This window comes from Gobius niger (assembly GCF_951799975.1).
Source record: "Gobius niger genome assembly, chromosome: 6".
In the NCBI taxonomy this organism is placed as follows: domain Eukaryota; kingdom Metazoa; phylum Chordata; class Actinopteri; order Gobiiformes; family Gobiidae; genus Gobius; species Gobius niger.
Window position 1 is genome coordinate 9125195 of NC_136857.1, and position 18438 is coordinate 9143632.

The 18438-nt window shown below is 40.1% G+C and overlaps 1 protein-coding gene across 2 annotated transcripts; it reads right to left on the minus strand.

The window, feature by feature from the left end:
* Window positions 1-84: 84 nt before the first annotated feature.
* nup210 (nucleoporin 210) lies at window positions 85-17068 on the minus strand. Of its 2 annotated transcripts, none has more exons than XM_079558449.1 (40): window positions 16474-17068; window positions 15863-16002; window positions 15521-15652; window positions 15256-15352; window positions 15028-15178; window positions 14349-14481; window positions 14086-14244; window positions 13709-13777; window positions 13520-13626; window positions 13293-13433; window positions 13091-13228; window positions 12843-12998; window positions 12175-12373; window positions 11497-11642; window positions 11194-11412; window positions 10920-11093; window positions 10645-10837; window positions 10456-10562; window positions 10274-10378; window positions 10064-10165; window positions 9841-9969; window positions 9627-9754; window positions 9420-9555; window positions 9277-9339; window positions 8998-9177; window positions 8826-8906; window positions 8589-8720; window positions 7889-8047; window positions 7478-7569; window positions 7217-7391; window positions 6612-6787; window positions 5210-5430; window positions 4996-5132; window positions 4379-4493; window positions 4157-4303; window positions 3278-3528; window positions 2917-3121; window positions 1970-2089; window positions 1761-1835; window positions 85-389 (listed from the first exon to the last, which is right to left on the minus strand). In XM_079558449.1, the coding sequence occupies exons 1-40, from the start codon at window positions 16635-16637 to the stop codon at window positions 286-288; spliced, it is 5658 nt and encodes a 1885-aa protein (XP_079414575.1). In that variant the 5' UTR covers window positions 16638-17068; the 3' UTR covers window positions 85-285. The 2 variants fall into 2 exon arrangements, with proteins under 2 accessions (XP_079414575.1, XP_079414574.1); XM_079558448.1 differs by having other exon boundaries at window positions 1970-2092.
* Window positions 17069-18438: the final 1370 nt, after the last annotated feature.

Here is an 18438-nt window from a genome sequence, read left to right on the forward strand (position 1 = left end):
TCGTTTTTCAGACTCTTGCAGCGTAAAAAAAAAACAATTAATAACCGAGTAGTTTGGTATAAAAGATTTTCAACTCTTCGGCAAAGCGAGCAACTTCAAAATAAGCAAATGTAGCTGTATCATTTACAATTTTCTTGTTTTTTTTTCACTTATGTGCATATTTGCCAAGCTTTAGTCATGGCATTCACCGAGTTCAGTCACACAACACAAAGCACTTATCCTGAGAGGGAGAGGCACAACAAAAGTGTTAAAGGCCCATTACAGTGCTGCACAGAGAGGGCTGCATCAGGACTTGTAGTCTGGAGAGAAGAGGCGCGCCCTGGGAGTCCTGTTCACGTCCAACCTTGGGACCGAATTATTGAAGGAGTTTCCTGTCATGGGGTTCGATCCTGAGAAAGAACAGTTTTTTAATGCAAGAGTACAAATTATTAGAGACTGGTAGACAGTGTAAGTGCAGCAGTTCTGCGGCAAAATGAGTGTGGTCACAATAGAGTTTATGTATGCGAGCTTATGCAACAATATTGACTGGCTATCTCTACTACGATATTCTTTTGTTATTATGTTTTCATTTGGTTTGTCCAATTCATTTGAGGTTCCATTTCCATTTAGATTTATTTTTATACAGAATCTGCATAAACCTCGTGCCTAAAATCTGATTTTGATCTGTCTGAATATCCTAAAGCAGTGGTTCAAAAACTGTGATATGGACGAACCCAGAGGTATATGCAGGGTGTGTTAAGAAAATATGGGGGAAATTATTATATCAGATTAAAATGCCAATTGTGTTTAAAAATGTTTTTCATGATTACTAATGAACTAAACCACTTTTTCATACACTACCTGACCAAAAATTGATCACACGCTGTAATATTTCATTGGACGTCCTTAAAGCACATATTCACTGTGGCATTGTTTCAATAAACTTCTGTAATGTCAAAGATAACTCTGGCCATTCCATACATGAAATTTCTCTTTCACAATGAGCCCGATCAATCCTGGCATCGTCATCTTGGAATATGCCCGTGCCATCAGGGAAGATGAGCTCAAATGATGGAATAACCTGGCCATTCAGGATGCTCCGGTTGTCAGCTGATCTCACTCTTTGGGCACATAGTGTTGCTGAACCTAGACCTGACCAACTGCAGCAACCCCAGATCGTAACAGTAGAAAGTTTTGGAACCACTGTTCTAAACACTATAAAGCAATTTTCAACACTAAATTGGAAGTTTGTGCAATCTGTGACTCTGCCTGTGCACTTCTCTGGCTCTGGTATAAACTGACAAAGGGGCTGCTCTGTGTGTCATCAGCGCAGAAAAAGACAGCAAAGTATTGATACCTGCACCAAATGTTTATAGTTTAGAGTTATGACGCACAAAGCTTGCTTGGTTTTGGAAACACTGATTAATTACTTAAAAAAAATAAAAAAATAAAAAAAATATTTCTAAATTTTGACAAATGGTTTTCAGCAAACGCTTCATCAATTTTTTCATCAAAATGAGATTTAATCCATAATTACTGAAGATATTTGAGAGTGTGGGTTTGGGCGTAACTAAACGCTTGTGTGATTCATTTTGCAGGTTCCAGCTGCATGATGGATCTATTTTCTGATTAAAACCAATGGGGTTCATTAGAAAAAGCATGTTTCAGTGCATTTTCAGCTTCTTGGATATTTTCCTTATTGTGCAGTGTTTGCTGTTGTGACACAGTTTCTTATTTCTTTCATAGCTCTTTTTTATTGAAGGAGCAACCCAATATCTTACCCATTACAGGCGGGGTTCTCTGGATAAAAGCTGGATGATATGGCGGGTCTCTTGGTGCAAAAACTGTGTGGAGTACTGCAAAGCCAAATTAGAGTGTTAGAAATATCAAAAGAACTGTTAAATCTTGTTCTGAATAGGACGACACACAAGATTCTTTAGCTGTGTAAATATGCAAATAAATAGACTCACTGCCAAGAAGAGTGACCTACCGATGATGATGATGGCGGTACCAGCGAGGAGAGCGAACAGGGTGAAGAACATCATCTGGTAGCTGTTGATGAAGCTGTGCAGAGACGAGCCCCCCTCGAAACTCCCGACTGGAGGAGCAGCTGCTGAGGGTGCAGGGGATCAAACAACAGCCTGTCAAACACTGTACTGAGCAGCGCTCTCACTAATATGAGACGAGACACACTGCGATAACAAGGGCTTGCAACAGATATCTTTTGGACTTCAAATGGTTTTCTGACGACACTTCTTACTGCTAACACTACAACTCGATTCAAATAACTCAAATGAAAAGCCTTGATGTTTGTCAAACACACAGTTTCCTATAGTTCCCACGTAGCTACTATTGTTGCGTTTGTTTTTTCCCCAAACTGATCCGATGCACTTTGGTTCAGTGTAGCTGCTGATACAGAGTAGCTGTCCGATACCACATGGTTGGATAAAAACAATAGCAAGGCCCATCAAACAAGGTAAGCCCAAAAGTTCAGCTTTCAATCTAAAGACTAAGTGAAGGCATCTAAGCAAACAATAATCCTTTCACTGTGATTATTACAGATTTACATTCTGCAGGGCCAACAAAGCCTGTATTTAAGCTGCTCAGGCGTTAGCAATAGCACTAGCCACGCAGTGTAAACAGTGGTGTCTTGGATCTGTGGATAATTATTAAGAAAAATACAGAAAGGTATTGGATTTAGGTCCTTGCTGATATACCAGTGCCAAAAAATCTGTAGAACCGGCAGAAGATCTGCTTACTACTAGTATCAGAACAATCCTTGTGATGGGATATAATGAACTTTAGAATATTTGTTAGATAGTGTATAGTGTATTTTGCAACGCGTGCTCTGAAATATTCAAAATGATTTCTGACAAAGCTACATTAAATGAAAATGACCTCCTGGCTTAAGGCAATGGCCTATAATTACTTCCTAACCTTGTTTAGTAGCGCTGGGTTCAGCGACGTGCATCACAGTGACGGGGACAATCAGGCGATGGCCTGATGAGGAGCTGCTTATAGAAACAGAGGCAGAAACTGCAGCCGAAGACTCTGCTGCCGTGACAAAGTACTTTATGAAACTGGGAAAGTCATGGTGAACCTCTGACTCTTTGACGGAAATGTCTGGAGATGAAGATGTCACCTACAGTATGGACATGCAAGATTACAAATACAGGCATTACATACAGCATACAAAAGGTTCCAAAACATATTTAAAAGATGTCTTGAATCTTTCTGAACTTGCTACACACAATGCCAAATGATTTCACTATAACAAGTTCATAAGCTGCATCCTGACCTCGATATTGGAAAGGGCAGCCATGGGACCATAAACTTTAAACTCGGCAGAGGGATGCAGGGTGGACAGCAGAAGCTCGGTCTGGTCAGAGTACAGGCCTGGCTCCACAGGTAGCAACACGCTGACCTGGTCCCCGTAGAACGCACTGCCCTCTAGCCCTGCTCTCACCAGCACATTAGTCATGGACATGCTGAGTACACGACTCTGCTGATCCGACATTGACTGCAAGGTCAGGGAACATGTGTAGAGACCTGCGGACAAGAGAAAGGAAAACAATATGCTGATAGAGTTGATGTGATTGAGTAACTTTTGCAAAGAAAAAGTAAATGATTAAATGTATATTTAGAGTGAAATGATTTCAGAGTGTCCTAAGAGGAAAACCAATAAATGGGAGTCCCAAACCCCAAACACAATTATAAGAGAAAGCAACAAGGACCCTCCTCAGCCCAATACATCACCATGACACTTTTTATGGCACCGGCTAAATTCATTCCACTGGCAAAACAGGTATTGATTACACCCTTATAAATGGTACTTTCCGGGCCCTTTGAGCATATGCATAAATTCAGTTCTTTCGAGTTTAAGACCAAAAGCAAATATAAGAAGAAAGATGAGATTAATACAACTAAACTTCATTGTGACAGGTTTTACAAACTGCAATGCTTTAAGACAAATAACATTTGGTCCGATATTCATCTCTGAAATGTCATCATAGTGGCAGATATTGTACATGTTTTAGTCACAGTCCCATTTCAATACTTCCTTTGACTGCACACTTCAAAAGAGTTTCTTGCCAGATCTTTACAAATCCTGAGCACGTCCACAGAAAACACCAGTCCAGAATAGAATGACATGTGACCAAGTCAAAAGGGTCTTTACCCGTGCTGCAGTCAAAGCCGGTGTGCGTTTTGAAGACATCATTTGCAGAGAAGCTTACAGCGTCACTCGTGAAACTCAGGAGGCAGCTGACGGAAGTCTCTGGGCGCAGCTGAGAGATGGCTTCAGTTTGAGCCGAGGAACAAGTTCCTGCAGTAAAAACACATGTGAGCCACAAGATGAAGTAATTACATTTATTATTAATAACAAGAGCCACATTATTACCAATAAGGTTGGTCCCTCTTTCTCTAGTGGTAATGAGAACCTTGGTCTCTTTTCTGTTCCGCACTGGTGTTTCTTGAGCCATAACCGTTGTTCTTGAACTGGCTTCCACGACCACCTGAAATAATGAACGTGCTTATTTTTAGACCTTATTTTTTATTATGTACAAACAATAAAAGAGGAAGTTTGCAAATTTGAAATAGTTAGTTGTGGTCCAAACTAATTCCTGACTTTCCAAATGCATTTCTATCTTCCCCAAATCTTCATAAGGATGAGCTACTAAGGATGCGCTACTTAAAGGGACTAAAAGGAGTTCAAAAATGTTAAAACTAAGTATTTTCCTCCCCCTACATGTTCCAGCCATGTCCTAAGGTGTAGAATGAGCTCAGACCTGTTCACCACAACTGCCTCTAAAATCCTGCGCTGTCACTCAAAAAGTTGTTACTTCGGATCCGAAGTGCCGTCATGCACAAGCTTAATATAGAGACTGCAGTTACATGTAAGACCTGAGGTGGTAGTAGTGAGAATAAAATGACCAACTTGCATCTAGTCCTTTTAAGTAGTCTGCATCCAGCTCTAGCTCATACGCATTTATTTCAGATCAAGCCAAAACCAAATACCTCTCTGTATGTTTTCAATACTCCAGATATCTCATAGTACACCGTCACTGTCCCAGAGTCTCTGGCTACAGCTGCACCACTCTTAGGGTCTATTTGAAGCACACTATTAGAAGAGGAGCTCCAAGTGCCATGAACATCTGAGAAAAGAAATGTAAAGAAAATCAGTCATAGAAGTTACAATGTATTTACTAGTTATCATCAAAACCATTATTACCATCTGTGCTGAGAGGAGGGACACTGAAGCAGACCACATCTCCCACCACTAGTCTCGTGGCCTCGTCAGGGAGGATGGCGTGCTCTACAGGTAGAGGGATGAAGTCTGCCACACCCTGGTTCTCACTGTCCCAAACAGCGAGGAGCGTGAGTCCCACGTTCACCGTCCGCACCGTCAGCGTGTGGTTATTAGCTCCAAATCCCAACTGCACCAGGTCATCTCTAGACACACAGGCAAAAATATGAGAGCATGAAGGAGACTTTTTTATACTTCGCAGGAAACCAACAAGAAGTGCCACAAAAACACTTCATCATTGTCCCACGATAGGGCAGTACAATCAATCACAATTTAATAAAAATTACAATATTAATAGATGCAATTAGCAAATCGCAAAGGCCGCAGATTTTTAGGAAATATACAACATAATAATTAGTTGTGCTCATTGGGGTGTTTTATGAGAAAAACCTCTAACTCTGTAGTTCAGACCTTTACAAACTCTTCTGAAATGTTCTTGTATTAGTTTAATAGTTAATTTTAGTCTTCTCTGTGAGAGCTCCTGGGCCCGTTTAAATGTGCAATGTGAACTGAATCTTAAATCTGAAATCTATTTGCTATCTGAATACTTCTACTGTTGTATGTACTTTGTAAATCCTTTGGGACAAAAATGATGTACAGGTAATCGCTGAAAAGTCCTGAGTACAGACCATGAACCATTTACTGCAGTGATTTGGATACTTTCCTCTTAAAATACAGCAGTGTGTCAGCAGCACCTGAGAACAAGCTAATAGAATCATTTATTGTGTGAACTGATGAGAGCATCCCTCACTGGGATCACTGTGCGCCTGCCCAACACTCCCATTAATTTAGCTCAGGCACTGAGGTGGAAACAGCTCCATCTGAAATGAGGCTGAAGAAACAGCCGAGTGAATTAATGGTGTGAACTGGCAAAATGACCTCTCACTCAAAGCGACATAAATATACATCTTGTTCCGCAGATATTAATCCTCACAGTGTGATGCGTCAGAGATTTAGTAAAAAGAGTCGACTTTTGAGCTTTTTGAGTAAATTACTCAAATCAAAACAAAACAGATTGTCTTTGGTGCTCATTTGTTTAGTCTATATATAGCTTTTAGTACAGAGGGTATGTACTTAACAATGGTTTTCATTCTGAACAGAACTCTAACTATGGACTGAGTGGCAAAATCACATAACAAAGCAAGGTTTTTTACCACTTAATGACATAATGGGCATACCCTCTGCAGAGAGATAGTAGGGTTTCCACCTTGGGGTACTGACAGCAAAAACAATCTTCTATTTCACTTCACAGGATACAGTAGCTAAGAAACTGTGCAAGTGAGCACCAGCAATAGTCTGCTGTAATGACGCCGAGGTGTGCAGAGACCTGTTAGTAGCGAAGGTGAGGCGGGTGTTGGAGCTGTGCAGAGTTTCTCCGGTGCTGGCGTGAAACTGGACACTGAAGGTGAGCATTATTCCCAAAGGAAACGCTCTCAGTTTGTCTCTGGAGGCCATAGGCAGCACAGGGCTGGTTATGAACTGCACATAGGACACAGGGACCACCTATAGAACAAACAACAGGATGAATTCAAGACAAGGGGCTATATTGTATAGATCGCGATACAATTAGCTGCATTAATCATTCATCAATCACTAGAGAAGACAGGGTAAGGTATAGCAATGCTGGGAGTGGAGAATGCCATTAATTGCTTGCAGCTTGGTGGACCAGAGAGCTTAAGAGTGATTATCCATTTTATCTCATCTCCTCTGTTTAACCAACTGATGTATATGTTGCGTCATTGAGTCTTGTCTTTAAACATGCATTCCTTGACCTGAATGTCAACAATCTTAAAGAATACAGTACTTATTGGAAAATAGCACTTCGACAAATGTTTTCTCAAAACTGGCAGTAAACAATTTAACTGTCAATAATAAAAGCATGAAGCAAGTTATTATATCAACAATATTAGAAACAGCAGATCTCCAACTGACCTTGACAGCCAGGATGAGCGTTTGATTGACACCAAAGGTCTCTTGTGAAGTGATCAGGAGAGACGAGAGGCCAGTAACAGAGGAGGAAGAGAGGAAGCCTTTATCATCGACTTGTGCGATAACAACTTGGTCAGGGAAATCCAGCATCTGGTAGGAGAACTGGCCCATACCATCTCTGTTGGACAACTCACATTATTTCTCCAAAACACTTTGAGATCAATAATAAAACTCACATACAAGTGCAAAAACATTGTACTTTACCGGTTAGTTTGCAGCTTGAGGGCTGAATTTGGTGCCATCAATATTTCTCCTGTCTCCAGTTCAGGATTAAGCATGCGCAGCTTGTCATAGACCTTGTTCAAAGCAAAAAATGTTGAAACCCTAATTATTAAAAGGCTTTAATCATTCTTTGATGTTTCGGCAAAAGCGACATGTCATCGTTAGATGTAGTTTGAGGTTGGATAGATTCCCCATCATCTGCAGTCTAATCACTTTACAAACTATTTCTGCTTTTCCAATCCAGCTCAGCAACTTAACTCATTCTATTGACTTTAATGTTTGTCATTAAAAATGCATAAACGTTTCAATAATCCCATGGATTTATTAAAATGCATAATTCCAGTATGACATACACATGATGCATATATTTGTACATGTTGAATATCAATTTACCTGTATCTGAACCTCATCTTTGAGCTCCTGTAAGTAGTCCAGGAGCTGCCCAGCTTTAGGATCTTGAACCCTCAGAACCACCTTCAGTCCAGTCCGCCCTCTGGTTTTTCCAGTCACTCTCATCCCAAAATTATGCTCTGCCTGGAGCTCCACATTAGACTGAAGAATACAGCATTATGAGAATGTTAAAAATAGCCACAGCAAATCAAATAAAGCAGAAATGAGGATACACGAACAGGGACATTGGCAAAGCAGACACACACTGATCATACTATGAACCAAGACTTTTCCTGACGTGGAACAACATGACGGATCTAACTACAAAATACAACATATAACACATAATCAAAAGTTGAGGTCAATAAGAATCATTTCAGGATATAGTGGTCGACATGGATCACAGCCAATGCCAATCACATAGGCTTTATTTGACCTAGACCATATTACGACTCATTCGTTTTTTTGACAGAAACATTACACAACAAATGTGATTCCCAGACCAGAGATCGCTACAAGCTCATTTGTAGTCCCTGGGCAGAGGCAGCGTGACAGAAGGTTTACTATAAAGTGCCATTTCTCACACCAGAATAATACAGCCAACTGGAAAGTACAGTATAATATGATCAGGCTGAGTGGCCGATCATGAACAGTGACTGATCAATTGGAGCACATGGCAGAAGTGCAATATCTTGAAGGGCACCTCTGTGTGTCTTGACTGGACATCGAGGATATCTCTCTTGGTGGTGGACCAATGAAAGGTGAGGCCTGGTACGGCAGTAGCAAAGGTAAAGGGGGTTTGACTGCTGGTCAGACCAATCACATACACAGGCATCTGCAAAGAGAAAAGAAGCATTTCATGCTTACTCAATGTAAAACTGCAGCATATTGGAATTGGATGTTGTGCTCAACTTCTAATTGTTACAAACAGTAAGCATACCCGAGCTCCAGTCTTTATCCTTGTTATGGGTGCTTTGATACGAATTGCAGTCAGCTGCACAACTTCAACAAGTACTTGATCCTGCAAACATAAGACAGGTAGAACCCAGGGAAGGATCATCAAGACTAATAATTATCAACAGTCTGTAGTTGTACTGTCACACTGCGGGTACCTGCGACACGACAACAAGCTTCCCAGTTTCAGCATCGACCGCCTGAACCAGCCCAGTCACAGTGACATTGCCAACAGTGACACCTTTAACATGACCAATCGCACCGACAGAAGCCACGTCTTCATTAGAAACAGAGAAAATAATGTTGGACTGAGGCTGAGGTCCGCCCTCAGATGTGATCTGAAATAATAAGATACACAAAAAACGAAAATTTAAATAAAATAGTTCAAACAGAAATGTGTGATAATGTTTTATGTCACAGCCATGACATACAATTACCTGCATCATTGCTCCTATTAACAAAGTCATCTTCTTTGGGATAAGTTTGAAGGGTGGAAATACCTAGAAAATATATCAAAATTAATTGCAGGCAAAACAGATCCACATTTTACTGATTTTCTGTTCAAATAAAAACTACCTACTTCAATTGGCTGTGGTGCAGATGTTATTTTCCTTTCATTTTTGTCCACTACTGAAGCCGACAGTGTGGTCTGCCCAATAGAGATACCTTTCACGAGGAAAACAGCAGTGTCTTTTTCTGAGGATTCAACCAAATGCCTATGGAGAAAATAACTTTTACACACTTTTCCAACAGAAAATTACAAAGCCAATAAATGGTGAACACTTACTTTAAAGAGACAACTTGTGAAGCAGCTTTGAGTTTTAGACTCATGTATTTGAAATAGCTGATAGGGAAGGGCATTTTGTTCTCGTCCAATACTCTAACAAAAGCTCGTACAGCTTTACCAATCTCCACCTGATAATCAGATGTTATTAATTAACGCTGAGGCAACAAACAATGCTTCTGTTCATTCACATTTGAATATGACGAGAGAATCTGACCTTGTCCACCACTCTGACATAAACCTCCAAAATGTCTGACACATGAACTGTAGATTTGGCAGGGGCTGGAAATGCTAAACAAAGGTCATGAACCATCACCTTCACTATCCCAGAGTGGAGGGGAGCAACCTGTGGAGTCACACATGAAGAGGAATTTGAAGTTAAAATTATATGACTAAGCCGTTTGCATCCTTAAACTCAAGTGTGCAACAAAACTCATTACCTCAGCAGTTCTTAGTGCTTCCTGAAATGTGACAGTTGCTATTCCTTTACTACTAGTGTTCACAAAGAAGTGCCCGGAGCCCTCCAGCAAAGCAAGACTTATCTGAAAGACAAAGTAGTGCAATAAAGTGTTCAAATTACACCAGCACCAACTAGTATTCTTAAAAATAAATGGTAAAAACATCAGAAAGGGGAGTGCTGAAAGTCGTACCCGCACATCAGGGTGGTTATACATTGTTACTGTGTTTGGAGTAACTTTCACATCTTCCACCAACAGTAGCTCCAGAGTGGCAGATACGGAGGTCAGAGGTTCGTACTGTTGAGAAATCAGAAAAATAAAAAATGTGTTTTGAGACTATCAATCAAAGTAAGATAATGTAATAATTTACTTACAGGACTAGAAACTTTAGCTGCTACAAGATGTGAATCCTGGTAACCCAACGCTGTCACAGTGATAGTCACAATACCAGTCTGATGATGGACGAGGACAGTCTGATGTCCTGATTAATAAAAAAAATATTATTATCAATGTGAAGTTAAAAAAGAATCAAATAGGTTGATATGGGGAAAAAAAAAAATTACCATGAAGTTTCTTCTGTTTGTTGTCATCCTCAATCAGCTGAAGCTCCATGGGCATACTGGGCTCAATACTAGCCAGGGAAACCTTTGTTGATTCCCAAAACATACTCAAAGAGCTAAAGTTATCAAACTTCCTTCCTTGATGATCAAAGGCAGCAAGCTCCAAAACTGGGTTAAGGTAGTTGGAAACAGGGACCTTCAAATAAATAATACATAAAAAACCTGTTAATATCAGTTACTCTGGTATGATTTAAACGTTTGTATGTTGAGAGACTCACCACTTGTTTGTTTTGCTGCAGCAGGGGGCAGCCGAAGTCGAGCTGGGGACTGTCGTACACTGGGACCAGAGTGAGACGAGACGGAGGAGCGCAGACGAACTTAACCACCGCGGGCTCCACAGCCGGGAACGGATTAGTCATACTGGCTTTGTTCCCCACAGTCACCTGAAGCACCTGCAACACATATCAGCAGCTGAGTACCTTTTTCACAAAAGACGTTTTTATGTTGAAAGCTGTGGAGTAAACTTCCACTAGTAAACACTTAAAGCTGTACCTGTTCCCCGAGGGCTCTGCATGTGGCTCTGACCCAGTGCTGTTTGGAGCTTGAGGAAGGAAGGCCGATGAGGCTGAGGCTCACAGCAGTGTCATCTTCAGAAGTCAAGTTACAGAAGAACTTAGACGGCTCCAAAACCCAGGGCCAGGGTCCTCCCTCTAACAACATGTCCTTAGATGATCCCAGTGTCACCACCGCCACAGAGACCGGATCCACAGCCTACAACAGGAATCATTTGACAAAAGATACTGGTTAAATTCTGTGCTTGTTAATCAAAGACAAATTACATAACAATGTTCTCACTTTTAAGGGAAGGTACGCAGCAATGGTGATTCTGGCGCTAAGATGGACATTTCCGTGGGTGTAGCTCACTGTGAGCATGGTGTATCCTGCAGCGACAGCCTTCACTCTCACTCCACTGCAGTAGTCCTGACCGGGGGCCAACCTCTCTGAAAGAGAGACACAGATTATACTAATTAACTACATGCAATAACATCTGTATCACATACAAGTTTCAGTTAGCTGCAGTTCCCCCAGTGAACACTGGGGGCGCCCTTCACCCCAATTTCAAAGAGTCTAGTCTTTTTTTTTTACAGAAAAAAAACAATCTTTGTTTTGATGATCAAAAATAGGCTATACGACTAAAAATAACTGCTCCATGAGTTGAATACAGTGTTTAGTTTTTTTTACGCCAAGTACCACCACATAAAATATTTGCAAGACTTGCAAGTACCACGTGGCCTAGACTATATATATAAAATAATGACTCAAGTGGGTCTAAATAAAATACACCAAAATTGGACTACATTTTGTCAAAACTTAGCGTAAACAATGTCTAAACCAGACAAAAATGTAAGCATTACTACAAACCTGTTTGAGAACCACTGAGACCACATGCTTTGATTGAACTTTTAACACACATTTGACAATTTTACAGCAATTCTACACAGCTCTAATGAGTTGGTTGAACCCAATCCTTACCATCCAGCAGCTCAAAGACCCCCTGGTTATCCTCCTCAACCTGCAGGTCAAAGTGGGAGCAGTCACTTAGCATCACTTGGTATTTCTCCATCTCCTCAAGCAGACCGAAGATCCTCAGGGGCAGCTCTAGGACGTGCTCAATCCTGGCCTCTACCGGGCACGGAGCAAAATCCATGGCAACCGGCTCCACAACGTATACCTGAGGCAGAGAATATGATAGCTCTGTTATAAATGGACTCTTTCAACAATCAGCTCACATAAAAAGACGAATATTACACTAATGGATTAAGTGTCAAAAGAGTTAATGGAATGTCTGTGTGATTAAGAACTGTGATTAACAAGGTGTACTTGAGCGTATGGCATGTTTGACAGGAAGTCTTTTTTGTGTCTCTTATTATTACAGTTTAACTAAAAGGCTATTAGTAGAACTTGAATGATGAGAGCAGCACATTTGTACAAAAAGGCATGTATAATACCACATCACATTAGCTAAGGTCACCAAAGGGAAACACTGAATATTACAGCCAGAGTTTTAATTTACTTTGTAGAAAAATGAATTACAGCATAATAAAAGTTAAGCCATTAACAATGTATAGAAATGAACTGTGCTGTGCCAGAGGAACACTTGGGGCAATTAAATATTGGTCCACATTCCATCGCCGTCGTACCTTCATCTGGCCAAAATGCAGCGGGTTCCGTAGATCATGTGCATAAACCACACTCAGACCAATGTCACTGACAGTTGTCATCCGCCCTTTCACAGTCACTGTAGCCACAGCCGTGTTGGAGGAAGACCAGCTGAAATTCCCACTGCCACCAGAAGCCTGCAACAAATACAGGAATGCAATAAAAATAATACTTACTTTCTCTGGTATTACTTGTGTTCATCCTTTTCCAATACAATAATGATAACTACCTTTATTGTGTATTGATAAGCTCCAATCTTTGGCTGCCATGGGAAAGTGAGAATGCTGGGACGCAAAACTATAGGGTTATAGATCTCCACGTCCTGCTCGTTATGGACGGGGTTAGATAGGGTGAAAACCTCGCCGTTCTGGAAAAAAAAAAAAGTTAAAAACGTTACTTTCAGTGCAAAAGATGAAAAAACAAAAACTCACTTCTCCCACAACAGCGTTCAAAGTTGCATCGATTAGAGTTAAGCCCTCATTGAGTGCTTTGACGCGGTGGTATGATCCGTTCAGTGATGAGTCCAGAGTTTCAAAGTAATCCGCCGGGAACACAGTGTCAATACGGACGTTCTACAAAATAGCAACAAAAGGACTTAGTCAGGACGGGGAATGGGGCTTGTTAGACTGAAAGCTACTTCATATAAAAAGCTACTCACATCAGAAAGGTAAATTTTGTTGCCAGTCTTATCAAATACTTCAATTGCAATGTCATACACTCTGCCTGTTTCAAGGACCCAAGTGTCACCTGGATAAATTTTAAAGCCTGCAAAAAAAAACAAGCTTAAAGTTTAAAAAATAATGTATAGAATTTATGTCATGCTATGTATGTTATGCATAATACAGACCTAAATATCCAGGTTCAACAACGTACAAGGTGCTGTTGGGTAAGCGAGACACTCCTTGCATTCGAAGACCTTGGTTACTTTAATTAAGAAAAAATTCAAAAGCATCCTATAAGTTACTAGTCTACTACTTTACTAGCTTTATGTGGGTGCTCCTAATGGTTTGTTAATTTATAAGCTCAAATTATAAAACAATCTGAAAACTGAAATCATTATTACTCTTCATTTACTATAATTACTAACTGTCCGGAGTGTGAGTTCAGTGGTTCCCAAATATTTAAAAGGAGCTCTTGTGATTTAATTTTATAAGTACCTCACTGGGTAAATGTTTTTAGACTTAAAGAATTCAGTAGACCTGGGGTAGTTTGTAAAAAGGATACTCTTATGATCCAGAACCACATTGATATGTCCGAGCTGAACCGCAGTAACTTTAGAACTTCTCTGATCCAAACGGGCAACGGCAAGGTCGGGATTTCCATCGGAGTCAATTACGCTGTTCTCAAGGTGCAACTCATACTGGTCGCAGGGCATTACAAGTTCTGAAAAAGATGAGAAGATAGGAGTTCATGAACAGGAAAACGGCTGCACTGCACGCAAAACAGTGGTTATATTGGCGGTAAAGGTGAAAAAGCAAATGACCGACCAGTTATTGTGCCCTGTCGTATCTTCAACACTTTATATCTGATAGAAGTCCCAACAAGGAGGTAAACATCGGATGCAGGGCTCAACATGATGTTCTCCAAAATCAACAGTCTCACTTCAGCAGCGCCCACATCCTGTGACACAAAACACCATGGTTACGGCGGCAAACTAGCCTGCCAGCTTCCTGCCACATCAAACCAAGAGAAACTAGTTGCTCTATCAATATGCCAGACAAGTAACATTGCGCTATTAAAAAGCACACCCATGTTTTACAGATTTACACACATCATTGAATTTAAGTGCATGGCAGTTTAGACAATCCATTTCACGAGAACATAGTTGACAAATAATTAATAAAAAAATTATTTTTTCTTTTCTTGTTTCACTTTTCTTCATAGAAGAGAAACTTCGCACATCAATTACTAGAGGCAGGTGTGTAGGAGATGAGGGAAAATCCCAGCGTACATGAGTAAAAATAATACTTCCCGCACACTGCCAACCTTGCAAAAATAGTTTATTAGGATTATTAGAATTCCTAATAAACTATTTTTGCAAGGTGGGCAGTGTGCGGGAAGTATTATTTTCACTTTTCTTCATAAAATACAACTATTATAAATTCTTACTACAGGCAGTGACCCACTACCTTTAACACAATGAAAAGCAGATACTAATGAACGTACCTTGTACAAGGACTCTTGTATTTTGGCCTTCAATTTGGCATGTCCCGTTTTCAGTCCTGATACTAGAATAATATCACCCTGCTTTCCAACACGCTCCATTTCAGATATGTACGACGTAGGAGTGTAGGTGGACTCAGAGAACTTAAGTACCCTAAAAAACCAAACAAATATCGCACATGAACAACTGTAAAATCTTGCGTTGGGATTTCGGGTTTGTCAAAAACCAACCTTAGTGAATTATATGAATCTGAGAATCCATTCGTACCAACATCCTTCACCAAAGTCCAGTCAAAAACAAGACCTGCCAGGGTGCTGAAAGTGTTTCCTAGATTAAAAAGGTACAATGAGCTACATTTAATGACAAACAGGGACAAAAGTACTTCAGCCATTATGAATAGATGGATGAAACTTGATACAACTTGACCTAAGAAGTAAAAAAAAAGAAGAAGAAAAGACAAGCATTGTCATTTTATCTTCAATACTTAATCTGCACCTTCTGAATCCAGTGCATGAAGCCTAAGAGCCAGCGGCGAGTCTTCCAGATGCAGTTCCCTTGTTGTTGAGACGATTTGGATTTCATTGATAACGTCCACAATGGCGTCACAACGAAGCACCTGTCCGGTAACTATAATGAGGAAAATACTATAATTATAACCAGACTATCAAATCACCAAACAATGTCTGTGTTCAAACTTGTCTGCACTGTCCCAAAAGAAAACAAAACTTGTATTGCTACCTCAATGGACAAAAAACTAAGTGAGAGTAAGCAACAACAATAACAAAAAACTGTATGGGTAGAATATGATCAACTAATAATTTTGTTGTGTTTACTTACCAACATCTTCTGCCAAAATGATGCTTGTTACTCTTGATGGCTGAGTCGACATGGCTTGAAGAAGAGCTTTCCTGGAGCATCCTCTGCTTGTGTCTTCCTCCAGAGCCTTGATGCTTGCAACCTCTGGTCTGGTTGATGTCCTAGATGGAAATAAAATAAAACGTTGATTGTGTGATCATTTTTTTATGAATGTTTATTTGTTGCTATCAAGAGATAGCGAGCTGAATTCCTCATCTCAGGTGGAGACAAGACCCTGTAATCTTATATTGATTATAACATATAAATATTTAAAAGGAATAAGTTGAATGGAGGTTGAGATCCCACTATAATTATGCATATGCCATTTGCTTTTTTAAAAGCAACAGCCATACGCTAGACTAAAATCAATACAATATTGCAAAACCCCTGAGTTGACTCACTGCATCGTAAACCTTTCTTCCTGAAGTAGTAGAACTTGCTGATAATTATACCCATGCTGTGCAGAACAGTCAACAGTGCAATTGACCATTTGTTCAGTCTTGTAACATGACACTCCTTCATCTGTCCTCACAGCACCCCTTCTGTTTCATGGAGGCAAACTTCACGCTTTGTTTTTTAGACTATATACTCACCATCGGTAGCAGCCCTCCGTCGTTTCAAGCGTAAAGTTAATCCGTGTGCTTCTGGCTAAAGGCAACAATACCTTGGGGATGTTTAATTTCGAGCTGCCCTGGACATTTATGGCGGAGATCAACAATAATAATATCATTGATAGGAAATATTGTAAGGCTTTCATTTCCGCTCAGCGCCAACAGACTCAGATTTCCTATATTTAACGGTAGCCTATTTAACGGCTCCCCTGACTACCATCCAAGTATTACAAAACTGCGTAAATGCAGCTAATACAAACAAACAATGAAACTATTCAAATAAATGCTGCCTTCCTATGTAAGGTTTGTTTCGGTTTAGTTACAGAATGGTAAATAAAGCTGCCTCATGATAGATAGTAGTTACGGGCTCTTCTCCAAGTCCTATAATTCTGCTTCTAGCATTGTATTCCCTGCGCAATGACCCAGAAATGGCGAGCTGAATAAACTTCTAGAATCCGGTGCATTAATAGTGCAAAAAGGAGATGTACAGTAGCTTAAAACGCGCATGTTTCGTACAAATACCCGCCATTAGCAATAATTGGACTTGAAGACATGGAAGCGAGCATGCCGGGCAGAGGAGACGTCATAAACGTGGGGGGCTGGCGTCGACGTGATGACGACATTTCTTAAAGCAACAGTGTGCCTTTGTTTACGTTTGCCAACTTGCTAGACTAGTTTGTTGGAGGTGGCTCTGATCATTTAGCTTATACTATAGGCTTATATATTAGAAATACACTCTTTCTTTGGTTATTTTTTTTAACGTCGTATCCCCTGTCTTAACCCAACACATTTTCTCCAGTTCAGCTTTACCCAAATCTAAAAGCTGCATTTGAAAGCTAAGACCCGCAAACCGATCTAAATTGACACTTTTTGTTGCGCTTTCATCCTCGTTTTTGTCACCTTTTTGCGGTGCATTTTCATCCTCGTTTTTGTTGCTTTTTTGGTGCGTTTTCATCCTTGTTTTTTTGTGTGGCTCCTTTGTGATTTTTCTTGTGCAATTTCGCCACACATTTTTGTAACTTTTTGGTCATGTTATTGTCGCTCTTTTTTTTGCTTTGTTACCCTTGATTTTGTCCCATTTCTGTTGACACTTTTTTCCAAGAAATTTTTTGATTTGGGTAATGCCAAACTGAAGAAAATGTGCTCAGTTCAGGTGGAGGTTAATTGCTATTAATTTCTACTATTGCATGATTTGCCCCATATTGAAGAATTGAATGCACTAGCATGTGGTTTCTTGTTTAAATAGCCTAAGGCTCAGCATTGGCCACCTGAAATATTGCTCTACCAGTTTAATGAACAAGGATAAAATTCTCCTTCACTATAGCCTGCAGTACAATAAGATTCTCTGTCCTCGTATGGCTCATATGCAAATTTTGGCTGCTGATCAATGCATGGTTTAACCTCTTAACCCCCACCTGAACCGAGCACATTATCTCCAGTTTTTACCCAAATCTAAAAGCTGCTTGGAAAAAGTGTCAAACAGTGAGAAAAACACAATTACAAAGTGATGAAAAAGCAAAAACGAGAGCCACAAAGACGTGCAGGAAAAGCAACAACACAATTAACAGGTCACAAAAACACAACTAAAAAGTGACAAAAAAGCAAGAAAAAAATGAAGATAACAAAAACATGACAAAAATAACTTGTAACATAAACGTGGCGACAGTGCAACAAAATGGTCATCAGTATGGCAGGTCTTAGCTTTCAAATGAGATGTTACTCTGGCCAATAGGCTGTAAGCTCCAGTGGAGAAGCTTTTAGATTTGGGTAAAACTGAGATGTAGAAAATGTGCTCGGTTAAGGGTTTAACATAGACAGCAGAGGTCGTATTAGACTGAAGTTGAGAGACCATAATATTAAATTTCCTGTCAATCATACTTCAATAGGCTGTTCCTTTTGTGTCATCTTTATCAAAAATTGTTCAACTGATAACCTTTCTTGTCACCT

Bases quoted from the DNA above. Each gene is read 5' to 3' on its own strand.
- nup210 (XM_079558448.1), bottom strand. From the start codon at position 16,637: ATGAAAGCCTTACAATATTTCCTATCAATGATATTATTATTGTTGATC. The intron at 11,413-11,496 runs GTGAGAACATTG...TTCCTGTTGTAG, and splicing joins CTGCGTACCTTCCCTTAAAA to GCTGTGGATCCGGTCTCTGT. The intron at 8,907-8,997 runs GTACCCGCAGTG...TTATGTTTGCAG, and splicing joins AGCTTGTTGTCGTGTCGCAG to GATCAAGTACTTGTTGAAGT.